The sequence below is a fragment of the Syngnathoides biaculeatus genome, chromosome 19, assembly GCF_019802595.1.
Source record: "Syngnathoides biaculeatus isolate LvHL_M chromosome 19, ASM1980259v1, whole genome shotgun sequence".
In the NCBI taxonomy this organism is placed as follows: Eukaryota; Metazoa; Chordata; class Actinopteri; order Syngnathiformes; family Syngnathidae; genus Syngnathoides; species Syngnathoides biaculeatus.
The window spans coordinates 203761-220394 of NC_084658.1; the positions used below are offsets into that span (position 1 = coordinate 203761).

At 43.7% G+C, this 16634-nt stretch overlaps 1 protein-coding gene across 2 annotated transcripts in view; it reads right to left on the minus strand.

The window, feature by feature from the left end:
- The window catches only part of alg14 (ALG14 UDP-N-acetylglucosaminyltransferase subunit), a 77681-nt gene extending 66884 nt beyond the window's left edge, over positions 1–10797 (minus strand). Inside the window, exon 1 of one of the 2 annotated variants that reach the window (XM_061805982.1) lies at positions 10526–10797. In XM_061805982.1, the coding sequence (XP_061661966.1) occupies positions 10526–10775 (250 nt within the window). In that variant the 5' untranslated portion in view covers positions 10776–10797. The remainder of the gene's footprint in view (positions 1–10525) is intronic. The other variant, XM_061805983.1, reaches the window with a different exon arrangement.
- Between the last annotated feature and the right edge of the window lie 5837 nt (positions 10798–16634).

Below are 16634 nucleotides of genomic sequence, written 5' to 3' on the forward strand. Positions count from 1 at the left end.
AAGACAGCTTCGAGGAAATTCTGTTTCACCATCCGGCATCTCAGGAGGGTGTGGGGGTGGGGAGCACTGGAATGTCAACAATGTGTATTAATGAGGATGGGCCAATGCTGACCTCAACTCGGGACCTTGTGAGTTGGTGGGGAGAATACTTCAAAGACCTCCTCAATTCCACCGACACGCCTTTCCATGAGGAAGCAGATTCTGGGTTCGCTAAGTCAGGCTTTCCCATCTCTCGGTTTGACGTCACTGAGATGATTAAAAAGCTCCTTGGTGAAGAAGGTGGGTGGATGATATTTGTCTGAAGTTCCTAACAGCTCTGGATGTTGTGGGGCTGTCCTGATTGATACCCTTCTGAAACATTGCATGGACATCGGGGACAGCGCCTCTGGATTGCCAGAATGTGGTGGTAGTCCCCCTTTTTACGAAGGGAGACTGGAGGGGGTGTTGCAACTACATGGGAATCACATTCCTTAGCCTCCATGATAAGGTCTATTCGGGGTTGCTGGAGACAAGGGTGTTGCAGGATTCAGTAGGATTCGAAAAAAGAAGCTCATCCAACCTGTAGGCTCAAACATTTTGTCTGGTGGGAGCGTAAGACAGAATCCCCCAATAGAAGGAGTTTCAACTCCCACCTTCACCCACTTCACCCAGGTCTCGGAGGAGGCGGAGGACATTGAGTCCGAGTGGACCATATTCTGTGCCTCGATTGCCAAGGTGGCCGACCGGAGCTGTGGCCGTAACGTAGTCAAAGCCTGTCATGGCAGCAAACCTTGAACACGGTGGTGGACACCAGCAGCAAGGGATGCCGTCAAACTGAAGAAAGAGTCCTATCAGGCTTTTTGGGCCTGTAGGACTCCTGAGTAATTGAGCGGAAAAAAACTCAGGCATGGGAGGAGATCAGAGAGGTCGTGGAGAATAACCTCTACACGGCTTTGAGGAAATTCTGGCCCACCATCTGGCATCTATGGAGGGGGAAGCAGAGCACCATCAACATTGAAGCATGTTGTGAGTTGATGGGGAGAACACCTCAATTCCACTGGCACACCTTCTTCCTTGGAGGAAGCAAAGACTGGGTTATCTTGCTTTGCTATCTATGGAGTTGAGGTCATTGAGGAGGTAAAAAGTTCTTAGTTGGCAAGGGTTGGATGAGATTAGCCCGGAGTTCCTCAAGCCACTGGATGTTGTTGGGTTGGAGACCCTGTGGATGACCCATGACACACCGGAGAGACGATCTCTCTCGGATGGCCTGGGAATGCCTCACGATCTCTCCGGAAGAGGTGGATGAAGTGGCTGGTGAGAGGGAAGTCTGGGTGTCCCTGTTAAAGCAACTGCACCCGAGACCTGACCTCGGATTAGCGGTAGAAGATGCATGGATGGATGGATGAATGAGAAAATAATAATTATTGAAAGCTAACAAATATAAAAGTAATTTTTTTGTAGTTAACAATTACCTAAAATTACCTTGACAAAAATAATAATAGCCTACTCCTACCCAATGTTCCCTCAAATTTATTACGTCTGAGCAAACACATTAAGCCCGTGAGCGCTCCCTTTGACCACTGGGAGCAACATCAGACATATGCACTGTGGTCAATCAGTGTCATACATTGAAGATACAGTGAAGAAAATAAGTATTTGAACACCCTGCTATATTGCAATTTTCCTACTTAGAAATCATGGAGGGGTCTCAAATTTCTATCGTAGGTGCATGTTTACTGTGAGAGAGATAATCTATCAAGAAAAATCCAGAAATCACAATGCATGATTTTTTAATGATTTATTTGTGTGACATAGCTGCAAATAAGTATTGGAACACCTGTCTATCAGCTAGAATTCTGACCCTCAAAGAACTGTTAGTCCGCCTTTAAAAGTCCATCTCCACTCCATGTATTATCCTGAATCAGATGCACCTGTGTGAGGTCGTTAGCTTGCATAAAGACACCTGTCCACCCCATACAATCAGTAAAACTCAAACTTGTAACATGGCCAAGACCAAAGAGCTGCCCAAAAACACCAGAGATAAAATTGTACAACTCCACAAGGCTGCAAAGGGCTACGGAGAATTTTCCAAGCAGCTTGGTGAAAAACTGTCCACTGTTGGAGCAATCATTAGAAAATGGAAGAAGCTAAACATGACGGTCAATCTCAATCAGAGTGGAGCTCCATGCAAGATATCACCTCGTGGGGTCTCAATGATCCTTAGAAAGGTGAAGAATCAGCCCAGGACAACACGACAGGACTTGGTCAATGACCTGAAAAGAGCTGGGACCACCATTTCCAAGGTGACTGCTGGTAATACACTAAGATGTCATGGTTTGAAATCATGCATGGCACTGAAGGTTCCCCTGCTTAAACGAGCACATGTCAAGCCCAGTCTTAAGTTTGCCAATGAAAATTTGGATGATACAGAGGAGTCATGGGAGAAAATTTTGTGGTCAGATGAGACCAGAATGGAACTTTTTGGTAATTCCACAAACTGTTTTTGGAGGAAGACGAATGATGAGTTCCATCCCAAGAACACCATCCCTACTGTGACGCATGGGCGTGGTAGCATCATGCCTTGGGGGTGTTTTTCTGCACATGGGACAGGACGACTGCACTGTAGTAAGCAGAGGATGACTGCGGCCATGTATTGTGAGATTTTGGGGAACAACCTCTTTCCCTCTGTCAGAGCATTGAACATGGGTCGTCGCTGGGTCTTTCAACATGACAATGACTCGAAGCACACAGCCAGGAAAACCAACGAGTGGCTCCGTAAGAAGCATATCAAGGTTCTGGCTTAGCCTAGCCATTCTCCAGACCTAAACCCAATAGAAAATCTTTTGAGGGAGCCGAAACTCTGTGTTTCTCAGCGACAGCCCAGAAACCTGTCTGAGCAAGAGAAGATCTGTGTGGAGGAGTGGTCCAAAATCACTCCTGCAGTGTGTGCAAACCTGGTGAACAACTACAGGAAACGTTTGACCTCTGTAATTGCAAACAAAGGCTACTGTAGCAAATATTAACAATGTTTTTTTTTTCCAGGTGTTCAAATACTTATTTGCTGCTGTATAAATAATGTACAAATAAATCTTTTGAAAAAATCATACATTGTGATTTCTAGATTTTTCTTTTCAGATTAGCTCTCTCACAGTGGACATGCACCAATGATGAAAATTTCAGACCCCTCCATGATTTTTAAGTGGGAGAACTTGCAATATAACAGGGTGTTCAAATACTTATTTTCTTCACTATAAACAAACAAGACCGCCTGAGTGCACTCCTGCTGACATGTCACTTTCTGCTGTGTTCAAATACTTATTTTCTTCACTGTACATGCCTCATTAAATGGTTCAATTACAGTCCCATCAGAACAATTTTGTGTTTTTGCAAACTTACACTGAAAATGTCAACAAACAAAATACATTACAATACAAATACATAAGAACCCAACTATCAACTATTAATTTAAAATGCTGCTTCCAACATAGTTTCATTTTTTTCTTTAACCCACAATGATATACTCTTGGTGTAAAATTGAATTATTGCTTAGAGAATATCTTCAGCAATGCATGTTGAAAGCTGAATGATACTTCCAAAAAGTTTTAGGGTTAATGTTATGTTGCCTCCTATGTTTAAGATACAGAATTAGCTTTATGGGCACTGTATCATCTGTGCTTTCATCCTCAATCAGGCTGTGCCAAGGTGGAATTTTAACATTACACAGCATTTCATCCTGTACTTTCTACTTTCTTACTACTTCAGACCAGAGCTTTTTTACTCAAAAAGAGAAAATCTCATCCAGTTTCACCACTTTTTCTTTTATTATTCACATACCCTGGTGTTTGTAATTATGAGCATACCCTTTTAAAATGGAGGAGGGGCGGGGGGACGGTGTCATGTAGACTAGGAACTACAGTGTGTGAACTGGTGTGGCCGAGCAGCAGCTCTTTGTGAGAGGTAGTGTGCGGTAGTGTTTATTTAAAAAAGACATCAGCCTGTAGTTCACTGCGCTGGATCTGTTTTCCTCTACGCAGACAGTGTGTGACAAGTGCACAAATGCTAAGTTGCGCAGCTCATTCCTCAGAACTTAGTATTTTGTTGCACATTTTTGAGGAAATCAATTTCTGTGACTCTCGCTTGACAGTTAGTTTGGTACCTCATCAGGAGACTTTGGCCCACTAACCATGAGCAAAGTTCATCAGCTTCTCAGGTTTGAGGGGCGCCTTCTCCAGACTGTATGCGTCAGCTTCTTTCAGAGGTGGTCAATAGTATTCACCGTATTTCCCGGACAACAAGACAAATTTTTTTTCAGGTGCCATAAACCCTGTAGCCTGTTCTCCGGTGTGGTTATTTTTTTTTTTTATTTTGCAAGCAGTTATGAGTTCAAAAGTACAACAAAAACTTGTTCGAGTGAAATGGTTCAAACATGGCTGTGCTTGACAATGAACTTGTGTTTGGGCATGTGCAGAGGCTTCACATATGTAGGAGACTTTACTTTCATTGGCATAAAAGAAAAAAAACATACCTCAATTGGCCATAGAAAAGAAGAATCTTAACTGTATTTTTCAGACTGTGAGTAGCAGGGTTTTTTCATAGGGATAAGACTGATACTCGAGAGCATCTTATATGTGAAATAATTATTAACACCTCTGTCATGATCCTGCCGCGCCAGCTCCCGAGTCCTGCATTTGGGTCCTACCTCCGTTCCTATGGGTCCTGACAACCTCCATCCATCCATTTTCTGAGCATCTTATCCATTATTTTCATACTGACAACCACAAGGGAGAGCTCTAGGCCTGTGAATTTGTGCCTGCTACTTCTATACCTCTGAAAATTAATAATTTCAACATTAGTGGTCGCTTATAAAAACAACTGAAAAGGACTGAACAGAAAGGGCATTGAAGAGAAAATCATATTCTGTAGATTGCAAGATGAAAGTAGATATGCAGTATTATATGTATTATAAAATACAGTAGAACTATTCAGAATTTTTATCCCATTGTCATACTCAAGAACTCCAAATGACAATGGAGAGCACGTTTTGCTCCAGAAAGCCTTTACAAAGATGTAAAAATGTAAACACGCAGGGAACATGTATTTATTTCAAGAAATTGTTTCAAAAAGTGAAATATTTCATGCCTTTGTTTCAATCAGCTTTATCAGCCAAGTGTGTGAAAACACAAGGAATTTTTCTCTGGCCGTTGGTGCTGCCCTGGTGCAACATTCAGAACAAAGAACAACTAAATAATGAGAACAGAGAATAAGAGACAATGCTGTTTATCAGAAATATTCCTTTTAAGAGAGACAGATGTGCAAGATGTAAAGTCTTCTTCATTTAGAACAGGTAGGAGATAAGAGTTTGTCAACGTCCCACATTGTGTTAAGCTTGTACGAGTGCCTTAACCCGTTCGTGGTTCCTGTTATAGACCAGTGCAATGACAATTGTGCAAAGGGAGCAGTTTAAAGTGACAAATCATGTGATAGTCAACAAAATATATTACTTACTCTAACACTGATTGGACTATGTTCTCCATAAGCTATAGAGACAGCTCATTGGTCTTAGCCATGTTAGTTTTTGGAGTCTTACTCATCGTATGGGGTGGACAAGTGTCTTTATGCAGGGAATGATCTGAAACAGGTAATTCTAATTTAGAATAATAAGTAGAGTGTGGGGGTTGCAGATGGTGTCCTTTAAAAAAATCCTTCTTTCTTACCTATCCTTATGCTGGAAGTGAAGAAGTAAGTAAGTACGTGAAAGTAACCCTAACCCACCCTAACCAGGGCCCAGCAAGCCGACTTGGGGGTGTCTTTCCCCCCCATAACAGGTACACACCTTTTCCCCTGCAGTATGGCACCTCAACTGAGCGGCTCCACCCGTGTCACCCAGGGGCACACCGCCGTGCCCCAAATCCAGGTCTAACCCCCTGGCAGATCGGCCGGGCCGGACAATAACTTTGATCGAGGGCTGATTTCACGGGCTCCAGGACGGGAGGGAGAATTTCTAGCACCGGATCTGACTGGGGAGCATCATAAATCTGACACATCAGGGGCGACGACTCGGTTTCAGCCCTGGAGTTGCCTTTGTTATAGCACTAGCCTAACCTGAACATCTGCACAATGTATTTTGCAGCTCCCGGGTAAAAGTGGAGAGAAGGTTCAAGATGCACGAGTCTCTCGTTTTCATTGATGTGTCTGCAGCGCCCTCACAGGGCCAAAGGTGGTACTCCCCCCTTCCTCTCCTATATATATCCGAAAGGAAATGTATATCCTTTAAATTGCCATATCCTTCATATTTTTCACACAAGTAGTATGTGATTTGTATACCTTATGTGGTGACTGTGTTTATTTGATTGCTTTTATTTGACTTTAACATAGATTAGGTAGAATGTGAATTGTGTATGTTATGTGCTGACTTTGTTTATTTGATTGCTTGTTTTGACTATCTGCACCCCGAAGGGGGGCACATTTCCTGTGCGTCCTGTCGGCCGGTCCCAAGCCCGGATGAATGCAGAGGGTTGCGGCAGGAAGGGCATCCTGCGTAAAACTGTGCCAAATATACTGTATATGAGCGTTCAAACGAATTCAATAACAGATAGGTCGTGGCACGGGTTAATTACGCCCGCCCCCGGCACTGTTAATCTGCAAGGCTTCGGTAGAAATTCAGATAATGTAGGTCAAAGACAAAAAAAGAGGAGGAAAGTGACTTGGTCGGAAGAAGAAGAAGAAGAAGAGGAGGCATGCACAGACTCTACAACTGTGTGTAGGGACTTTGAATGTTGGGACTATGACAGGAAAAGATCAGGAGTTAGTTGACATGATGATTAGGAAAAACACTGATGTATTGTGCATCCAAAAGAGCAGGGTTTGAATTATTTTACCACGCAGTAGATGGGAAGAGAAATGGAGTCGGGGTTATTTTAAAAGGAAGAGCTGGCTAAAATGTCTTCGCAAAAAGGATTGAATTGGCAGTGGTGAACACTTGTTTCCAGAAGAGACAGGAACATATAGTGACCTACAAGAGCGGAGGTAGAAGCATGCAGGTGAATTATATTTTGTGCAGATGATGTAATCTGAAGGATGTTACTGATTGTAAGGTAGTGGTGGGAGAGAGTTTAGCTCAACAGCATAGGATGGTGGTGTGTAGGAGGACTCTGGTCACAGGTAGGAAGATTAAGAAGACAAAACGTAAAAGCAAAGAATCAGGTGGTGGAAGTTGAGAAAGGAAGAAAGTTGTGTGTATTTTCGGAAAGAGGTAAGACAGGCTCTATATGGAGAGGAAGACCCCCCGGAAGACTGGAATACTACTGCCAAGGTACTCAGAGAGGCAGGCAGGAGAGTACTTGGGGTGCCTTCTGGTAGGAAAGGGGAGAAGGAGACTTGGTGGTGGAACCCCAAAATACAGGAAGTCATTCAAGGAAAGAGATTAGCGAAGAAGAAATGGGACATTAAGAGGACTGGGGAGAGTGGAAGGAATATATTAAGATGCGACGTAGGACAAAGGTAGGTAGGCTAAAAAAGAGGCATATGACAACAAGTACACCAGGTTGGATACAAAAGAAGGAGAAAAGAATCTCGACAGGTTAGCCAGATAGAGGGATAGAGATGGGAAGGATGTTCAGCAAGTAAAGGTTATTAAGGATAGCAATGAAAATATGTTGACTGGTGCCAGTAGTGTGCTAAGTAGATGGAAAGAGTACTTTGAGGAGTTAATGAATGAAGAAAATGGGAGAGAACGGAGAGAAGAAGAGGCAAGCGTGAATGAGGAGGAAGTGCCAATGATTAGTAATGGTAATTAGTAGTAATTAGTAAGGACAGAAGTAAGTATCTGCGAGCAACAGTATGGTTTCATGCCTAGAAAGAGTACCATGGAGTGATTATTTGCCTTGAGGATGCTTGCGGAAAAGTACAAAGAAGGTCAGAAGGAGCTACATTGTTTCTTTGTAGACCTAGAGAAAGCCTATGACAGAGTACCAAGAGAGGAACTGTGGTATCGCATGTGCAAGTCTGGTGTGGCGGAGAAATATGTTTGAAAAGTACTGGGCATGTATGAGGGCAGGAGAACAGCGGTAAGATGTGCCGTCGGTGTGTCAGAAGAATTTAAGGTGGAGGTGGGACTGCATCAGGGATTCACGCTGAGCCCCTTCCTGTTTGCGGTAGTAATGGATAGGCTTACAGATGAGGTTAGACTGGAATCCCCTTGGACTATGATGTTTGCAGATGACATTGTGATCTGCAGTGAAAGCAGGGAGCAGGCGGAGGAACAAAAGAAAAATGGAGGCACGCACTGGAAATGAGAGGAATGAAGATTAGCCAAAGTAAAACAGAATATATATGCATGAATGTGAGGGGGGGGGGGAGTTAAGACGCAGGGAGAAGAGATAGCGAGGGTGGACGACTTCAAATAGATTCAACAATAGCCACATAGTAAGGAAGTGAAAAAAACTGGTCCAAGTGGGGTGGAACAGTCGGCGGAAGGTGTCTGGTGTTCTCTGTGACAGAAGAGTCTCCGCTAGGATGAAGGGGAAAGTTTATGAAACAGTGGTGAGGCCGGCCATGTTGTCCAGATTATAGACGGTGGGACTGAAAAAACAACAGGAAGCAGAGCTGAAGGTAGCAGAAATGTAGATGCTGAGGTTCTTGCTTAGAGTGAACAGGTTGGATCGGATTAGAAATGAGCTCATTAGAGGGACAGCCAAAGTTGGATGTTTTGGAAACAAGGTTAAACGGAGCAGACTTACATGCTTTGGACATGTTCAAAGGCGAGAGAGTGAGTATATTGGTGGAAGGGTGCTGAGGATGGAGCGAAAGGAAAATTAAAAAAAAAAAAGGTTGATGGATGCTGTGAGGGAGGACATGAGGACAGTGGGGGTTAGAGAGGAAAATGGATGAGATGGGCTAAGATGGAAACATGACACGCTGTGGTGACCCCTAACGGGACAAGCCGAAAGGAAAAGAAGGAGGGGTTGCAGATGGTGTGGTGGTCCACTCGCCTTGCTTTGGTTTGTGCAGCATGGGTTGGATTCTTGCTCGGTGACGATGTTTTGCATCAAGTGACTGACTGATCCTTTTGAGGATAAGCATCTTGGAAAATGGATGGATGGAGTGTAGGTTGGCTTTTTAAAAGCTGACAAACAGCTCATTGAGGGCCAGAATTTTTGCTGATTGGAAGGTGTTCAAATACTTTTTTACAGCAGTAAAAAAATTCATTATTTCTAAAAAGTCATCCATTGTGATTTTTGGATGGCAGCACGATAGCGCAGCCGTAAAGCATTGTTGGCCTCATAGTACAGAGGACTGGGGTTCAATCCCTGCCCCACCTGTGCGGAGTCTGCATGTTCTCCCCTTGCCTGTGTGGGTTTTCTCTGGCCACTCCGGTTTCCTCCCATGTCCCAAAAAGATGCAACATTAATTGGACACTCTGAATTGTCCCTAGGCATGGTTGTGCGTGTGACTGTTGTCTGTCTCAATATGCCCTGCGATTGGCTGGCAACCAGTTCAGGGTGTCCTCTGCCTCTTGCCCGATGAAAACTGGGATTGGCTCCAGCAATCTAGCGAGCCTCGTGAGGATAAGCGGCACAGAAAATGGATAGATGTGATTTGGGGATTTATTTTTTTCTAACAGTTTTTCCCCTCACAGTGGACATGAAGCTAAAATGAAAATTTCAGAACCCTCAATGATTTCAAAGTGGTAGAACAAAATTGCATCATGTTCAAACACTTATTTTCTTCACTGTAGCCGGGATAGGCTCCAGCAATCCCACGACCCTTGTGAGGATAAGCGGCACAGAAAATGGATGGATCTTTTTTTTTCTCCCATGATAAACAAAATTGAAACAAAAATTTAAAGTATTTCACTTTGTCTTAGGTGCATTAACAAAAAAATGAATATCTCCCATTTTACTATATACATTTTTAGGGGCACGTCTGTGGTCTTGAATTCCCTTTGCATCCCCCATCAGTCAAGACTCCTTGTGCCAGACTTACCAAACCAAACCCAGAACATAACTGAGCCTGCCGTTCATTTTAAAGAAGGTACAATTTCTTTTCTTGGAACATTCAGTTCAGGATAAATTGTTAGCTTTTGTTCAAGAATTACAAACCAGATACACCGTACAATTGCATGGCACATTATGTATCTAAGTGATAATTTTGAGGTTTTTTTTTCACAACAATAGTGCTGAGGTATGTAGTATACACTTCTCATCTTTTTTCTGATTCCAAATTGTTGTGGGGAAAAAAAAGTGTGATTTTAAATCATCCAAAATGGCATTTTCAATTATGCCTACCTCTTGTTATTCAGACTGTTCATGTTTGTACTGTTTTTAAAAGTTTTCTAGTAGTTCAGCTACTGCATGGAGTAGTTCAGGTATTGCAAGGTGACTTAAGAATACCTATACCGAATATGGCGGTTGGTAACGGATTTAGAGTTTGCTCAATTAAAACCTATAACATACAAAGCATAAACGCTCAAGAAACCACAACACCCACATTGCAACAGATCCCATCGAACCTCAAATGTACTGTACACTCGCTCGTATCAATTTACCTGATCCCGCAACGATAAGGAGAGTAATCCGACCTTTGTTTCCAGGTTTACGGTTTTGCCCGTTCCTGACAACAATATATAGCCGTATGATAAATAGCAAGCATGCTATAACAACAAAAACGGATCCTAATAGTATAGTCATGACAGTCACGTCAACACTGAATAAAACACGTCCCGTCATTGGCGAGTCAAGCGACATTTCAATGCTATTCCGCAGCCTACCCAATGGGAGTGTGTTACGTGTCAGCATAAATTTACATGGGTACACACACCAACTCAATGCAGTCGGCATTTTGAAGAACGTGCCTATATAGCGGCCATGTCAGCTAGGTCGAAATTCCCTTGGAAGGCAATGCGTAGAAGACACTAATGATAAGACGTAACATTCTCATTCTTCAACCAACATTTATTAAAATTATTTTTTCTTAAAACCAAAGGGCATGTTGTCAATAAACATTTTTTAAAGAAACCTTTTTCGTATAAGGGACTCCCAGTTCCCTTGTTGTAAATGTACCCTCTTGTACAGAATCCTAAACAGTATAGCATAATCGACAAGCATCCTGGTCTTTCGGTTTGCTTGCCGTTTGCACTCATGAACCAAAACGACGACTTTGACCTCCCAGTCTGGCGTGCCGTGAGTACAGAACCCAAACTAAGCGTCTTGAATCTACCAATCTGGGGCTGCGACTGACGTCAATGCTGAGCATGCGCATTAACTTTTTGCCATATTGGAAAAAAAAATTCCCGGGAAGCTCGAGTGCTATTAAGTGTAGTCAACTTTTGTATCGTTTCGTCACCGTTTCTTCACTTGGAATTTGATCGACCGTGGCATGGCAAGCCCTCCTGCCAAGTGTAAACATGTTGACAACCTGCAGCTGTCGGAAGGAATCGTTACAAGGAGAAACTCTGGTTGATGGAGTTGACACCTACGAGTTACCCAAACAGGAATGGACAACACATGTAACAACATACTATCCTTTTGTAATTTACCCTGACATTGTGAACTATTTTATCTTCACTCCAAGTGTTTACACCATGGATGACCTGAAAGCTTACAAGAGCATGGATGCATACAATCAGTTTGTGTGTGGCTGGGTTCGCGATATGGGAGCTCTTGTCAGAAATGCATACCACCTCGTCATTGGAAAGGTCAGTGTTTACATTTCATATGATCTATATTTCTATAGACTGTGACTTTTCTCAGTCTCAATGTAGACGTTCCCACTATAGATTTTTAGCAAATCCAATTATTTAATTCATGTACATTTAAATGTATGTAATGTTTGCGAGGCCAGGAGTAATTTAATGATCATTTGCAACTTATAATTAGACAGTTAAGTAACGCAATGCAGGAAAGAGTGTAAATAATTTTGTTTTGTTGTGTTTCCATCTCTTTGTACTCCATATATTTTCAAAATCATAATATTGGATATGGACATTTTTTTTCCACTAAAATATAAATTTCTCTAGCCTACATTCTTTTGTGAAACTTTCATTTGCTACAATAATTATAGGTGAAAATATTCAGTAATATTATTTAAATGTGCATGATACTTAATCCTTGTATACATGCATGTATGTTACAAACTCCAATATTATCTTAACAGGTTCTCCATTCCCAAACATTGTGAGAAAAGCCTCTTTGGCCTGGGGTAATTGCTGAACAAAGTGAGAAAATTGTTGCTCTACATTGCAACTGCCAGACTGGCCTGGGAGAAGCTTGTTCACATGTTGCTGCACTGCTGTTTTGGGTTGAAGCCAACATCATGATGCAGGACTCAAAGACTGTCACACAAGAGAACGCATACTGGAAGCTTCCAACACCTCCTCAAAAGTACTCAATACATCCATCCATCCATTTTCTTTGCCGCTTATCCTCACTATGGTCGCGGGGTGTGCTGGAGCCTATCCCAGCTGTTAACGGGCAGGAGGCGGGGTACACCCTGAACTGGTTGCCAGCCAATTGCAGGGCACATGGAGACAAAAACAGTCTCATTGACAATCACACGTAAGGACAATTTAGAGTGTCCAATTAATGTTGCATGTTTTTGGGGTGTGGGAGGAAACCGGAGTGCCCGGAGAAAACCCACATAGGCTCGGGGAGAACATGCAAACTCCACACAGGCGGGGACGGGATTGAACCCGGGTCCTCAGAACTGTGAGGCAAACACTTTATCACTTTATCATCAAGTGTGAAAACAAACCAATTGTACTTAAAAAAATTGTCTGATTGTCCATCTAACATGTCAGGCTGTATAAATATATATATATCTTCTTCTTTTCCTTTCGGCTTGTCCCGTTAGGGGTCGCCACAGCGTGTCATCTTTTGCCATCTTAGCCTATCTCCTGCATCTTCCTCTCTAACCCCAACTGCCCTCATGTCTTCCCTCACCACATCCATAAACCTTCTCTTTGGTCTTCCTCTCGCTCTTTTGCCTGGGAGCTCCATCCTCAGCATCCTTCTACCAATATACTCACTCTCTCGCCTCTGAACATGTCCAAACCATCGAAGTCTGCTCTCTCGAATCTTGTCTCCAAAACATCCAGCTTTGGCTGTCCCTCTAATGAGCTCATTTCTAATCCTATCCAACCTGGTCACTCCGAGCGAGAACCTCAACATCTTCATTTCTGCCACCTCCAGTTCTGCTTCCTGTTGTTTCTTCAGTGCCACCGTCTCTAATCCGTACATCATGGCCGGCCTCACCACTGTTTTGTAAACTTTGCCCTTCATCCTAGCAGAGACTCTTCTGTCACATAACACACCAGACACCTTTCGCCAGCTGTTCCAACATGCTTGGACCCGTTTCTTCACTTCCTGACCACACTCTCCATTGCTCTGTATTGTTGACCCCAAGTATTTGAAGTCATCAACCCTCGCTATCTCTTCTCCCTGTAGCCTCACTCTTCCCCCTCCACTTTTCTCATTCACGCACATATATTCTGTTTTACTTCGGCTAATCTTCATTCCTCTCCTTTCCAGTGCATGTCTCCATCTTTCTAATTGTTCCTCTGCATGCTCCCTGCTTTCACTGCATATCACAATATCATCTGCGAACATCATGGTCCAAGGGGATTCCAGTCTAACCTCATCTGTCAGCCTATCCATTACCACTGCAAACAGGAAGGGGCTCAGAGCTGATCCCTGATGCAGTCCCACCTCCACCTTAAATTCTTCTGTCACACCTAAGGCACACCTCACCATTGTTCTGCTGCCATCATACATGTCCTGTACTATTTTAACATACTTCTCTGCCACACTAGACTTGCGCATGCAGTACCACAGTTCCTCTCTTGGTACTCTGTCATAGGCTTTCTCTAAATCCACAAAGACACAATGTAGCTCCTTCTGACCTTCTCTGTACTTTTCCACGAGCATCCTCAAGGCAAATAATGCATCTGTGGTACTCTTTCTAGGCATGAAACCATACTGTTGCTCGCAGATACTTACGTCTGTCCTGAGTCTAGCCTCTTCCCCATAACTTCATTGTGTGGCTCATCAACTTTATTACTTTATAGTTCCCACAGCTCTGAAGATCCCCTTTGTTCTTAAAAATGGGAACTAGAACACTTTTCCTCCATTCTTCAGGCATCTTTTCGCCCGCTAGTATTCTGTTGAATAAGTTGGTCAAAAACTCCACAGCCATCTCTCCAAATTGCTTCCATACCTCTACCGGTATGTCATCAGGACCAACTGCCTTTCCATTTTTCATCCTTTGTAGTGCCTTTATGACTTCCCCCTTACTAATCATTGCAACTTCCTGGTCATTCATACTTGCCTCTCCGACTCTCTCATTCTCTTCATTCATTAACTTCTCAAAGTCCTCTTTCCATCTATTTAGCACACTACCGGCACCAGTCAACACATTTCCATCTCTATCCTTAATCACCCGAACCTTCTGCAGATCCTTCCCATCTCTATCCCTCTGTCTGGCCAACCTGTAGAGATCCTTTTCTCCTTCTTTCGTGTCCAACCTGGTGTACATGTCTTCATATGCCTATATATATATATATATGTGTGTGTGTGTGTGTGTGTGTGTGTGGTGTGTGTGTGTGTGTGTGTATACAAATTTACTTGTATACAATCCAATTTAATCCCATGAATATCAGAATCAGAATTATCTATTTTGTGACATATCTAAAACACAGAAGAAATGCAGCTCTATGGGGGCACAAAGTAGTGCAATCTGTAGGCCGGTCCCAAGCCCAGTATTGCGGGCTTGGTGCAGGGCATGTGTATTGATGTGTAGGTGAGACGGACTGCGCATAGGTTTTGTGAGAGGCGAGTGTGAGAGAGAGAAAAAAGGATTGATTCACGGTGACCAGGGAAGTGTTGTGTGCTAAAAGCCAATAAAGCGATTACAACAGCGAATTGATGCTCCGTGTTATTACTCGTCCTGCCATTGAGCTTCGGAGGTGCGACACAAGAAGGGAATTAACCCCGAAGAGGACAACTTCGGCCCAAGAGAAGATGTCTCCCCTGCATCTCCCAACCGCGGTCAGGCAATCGGAACAAGAATGTTTAACACTGGCGACCACGAAGGAACCTTCTCACGTTGTGTAAGGAGTGGTGGCCATCTTCTCTATTGACCAGAATTTGTAAAGTATTTGCTTTATTCCCGTAGTTAAGCTAACATGTGATGACTGCTGCTCACAATCCCCCCGCGAATACGTCGGACTCGAAGCTAATCCTCCCGACTCTGGTATTGTGATGTGTAGCACTCCTGGGAGTGTTAAGTGTGAACAGAGCGAAACAATATTGCACAGTGAAGAAACGTGAACATTATAACCCATTCGTGTGAAACTTGTGCAAACCCATTTGCTGATGGAGAGGAAGTGCTCACTAGGCCACAGTTTTCCTGCTCCAACCCTTTTGCTGATGAAGTATCACGTTTGACACACTTTTACAATGGATGACCTTCCTGACACAACCCTTTGCATTTATCCGGGCTTGGGACCGGTTGACAGGTACAATAGCGTGCTGCCAAGCGAGGCGCAGATGATCATAGCCCCCTGCCATGAGACTACCAAAAGGGCTACGTCATGTCACCAATGTCATGCGGCAGGATGCCTGCCACATTGTTGAAGTTTGGTCATGTACTGCTGTCGTATGGAAGAAAGATGACAATACTGCTCCTCTAGCCGGTCCCTCCTCCAGTCCTTGTTGCCCGTTCACAACCTCCAGCGGAGAAAAACAAAACTAGAGTTCGCTGCCATAACTGTCAAGGCTGGGGCCACATCCAGAAGCAGTGTCCTTCCGCTTAACACATCACCAGGATGTAACAAATGAGGAGTACCCCTTGCAACATTCCTGAACCAACAGTGCTCCATCTCAATGCCCAGGACAGTGAAATGTGTATAGCCGTTCACATTTACGAGCTGAGAGTATGTGCAGTGTTGGACAGCGGTGCCTGAAGGAGTGTGCTACCTCTACATTATTACAAGGCTATCCACCCAGACATGAGGCCTCCCTTGCAGCTTTCGACTGTTGAGGCCTTGATGGGTGTGAGACCAGGAGATGTGCCTGGGCGAGGTGAAGCTCAAATCCCTATCATCTCTCTAATCGGCAAGTTATCATTGATTTTATAATGGCAGATATAACAGGCAGTGAAGTGTTACTCAGGCATCCCTTCCTCATTCAAGCTGAGGCTCACCTTGACTTTAGCAGGCACCGCATCATTCTTGTTGGTTAACGCAACCAGAGGCCAGCCCCAAATTACTGGCGGTGAGGATAACCAAGACTTTTGCAGTGGAACTGGGGCGAGAGTATTTTGTGAAAGGCAATGTACATGCGTGTGGCAGCCCAACGAGACTTGATGCTAAGCCCCACCAAAGGTTTTGTTGAGAACCAAAAAGTATTCATTGCCAGAGTCCAAAGTTGTCCTGCTTCGCCTTTACAACCCTGGCAATAAGGCTGTAATTATTAAAGAAGGTGCCATTGCCGGCCTGCTCCAACCAGTTTAGTTGTACAGCTTCTTCTTCTTTTCCTTTCGGCTTGTCCCGTTAGGGGTTGCCACAGCGTGTCATCTTTTGCCATCTTAGCCTATCTCCTGCATCTTCCTCTCTAACCCCAACTGCCCTCATGTCTTCCCTCACCACATCCATAAACCTT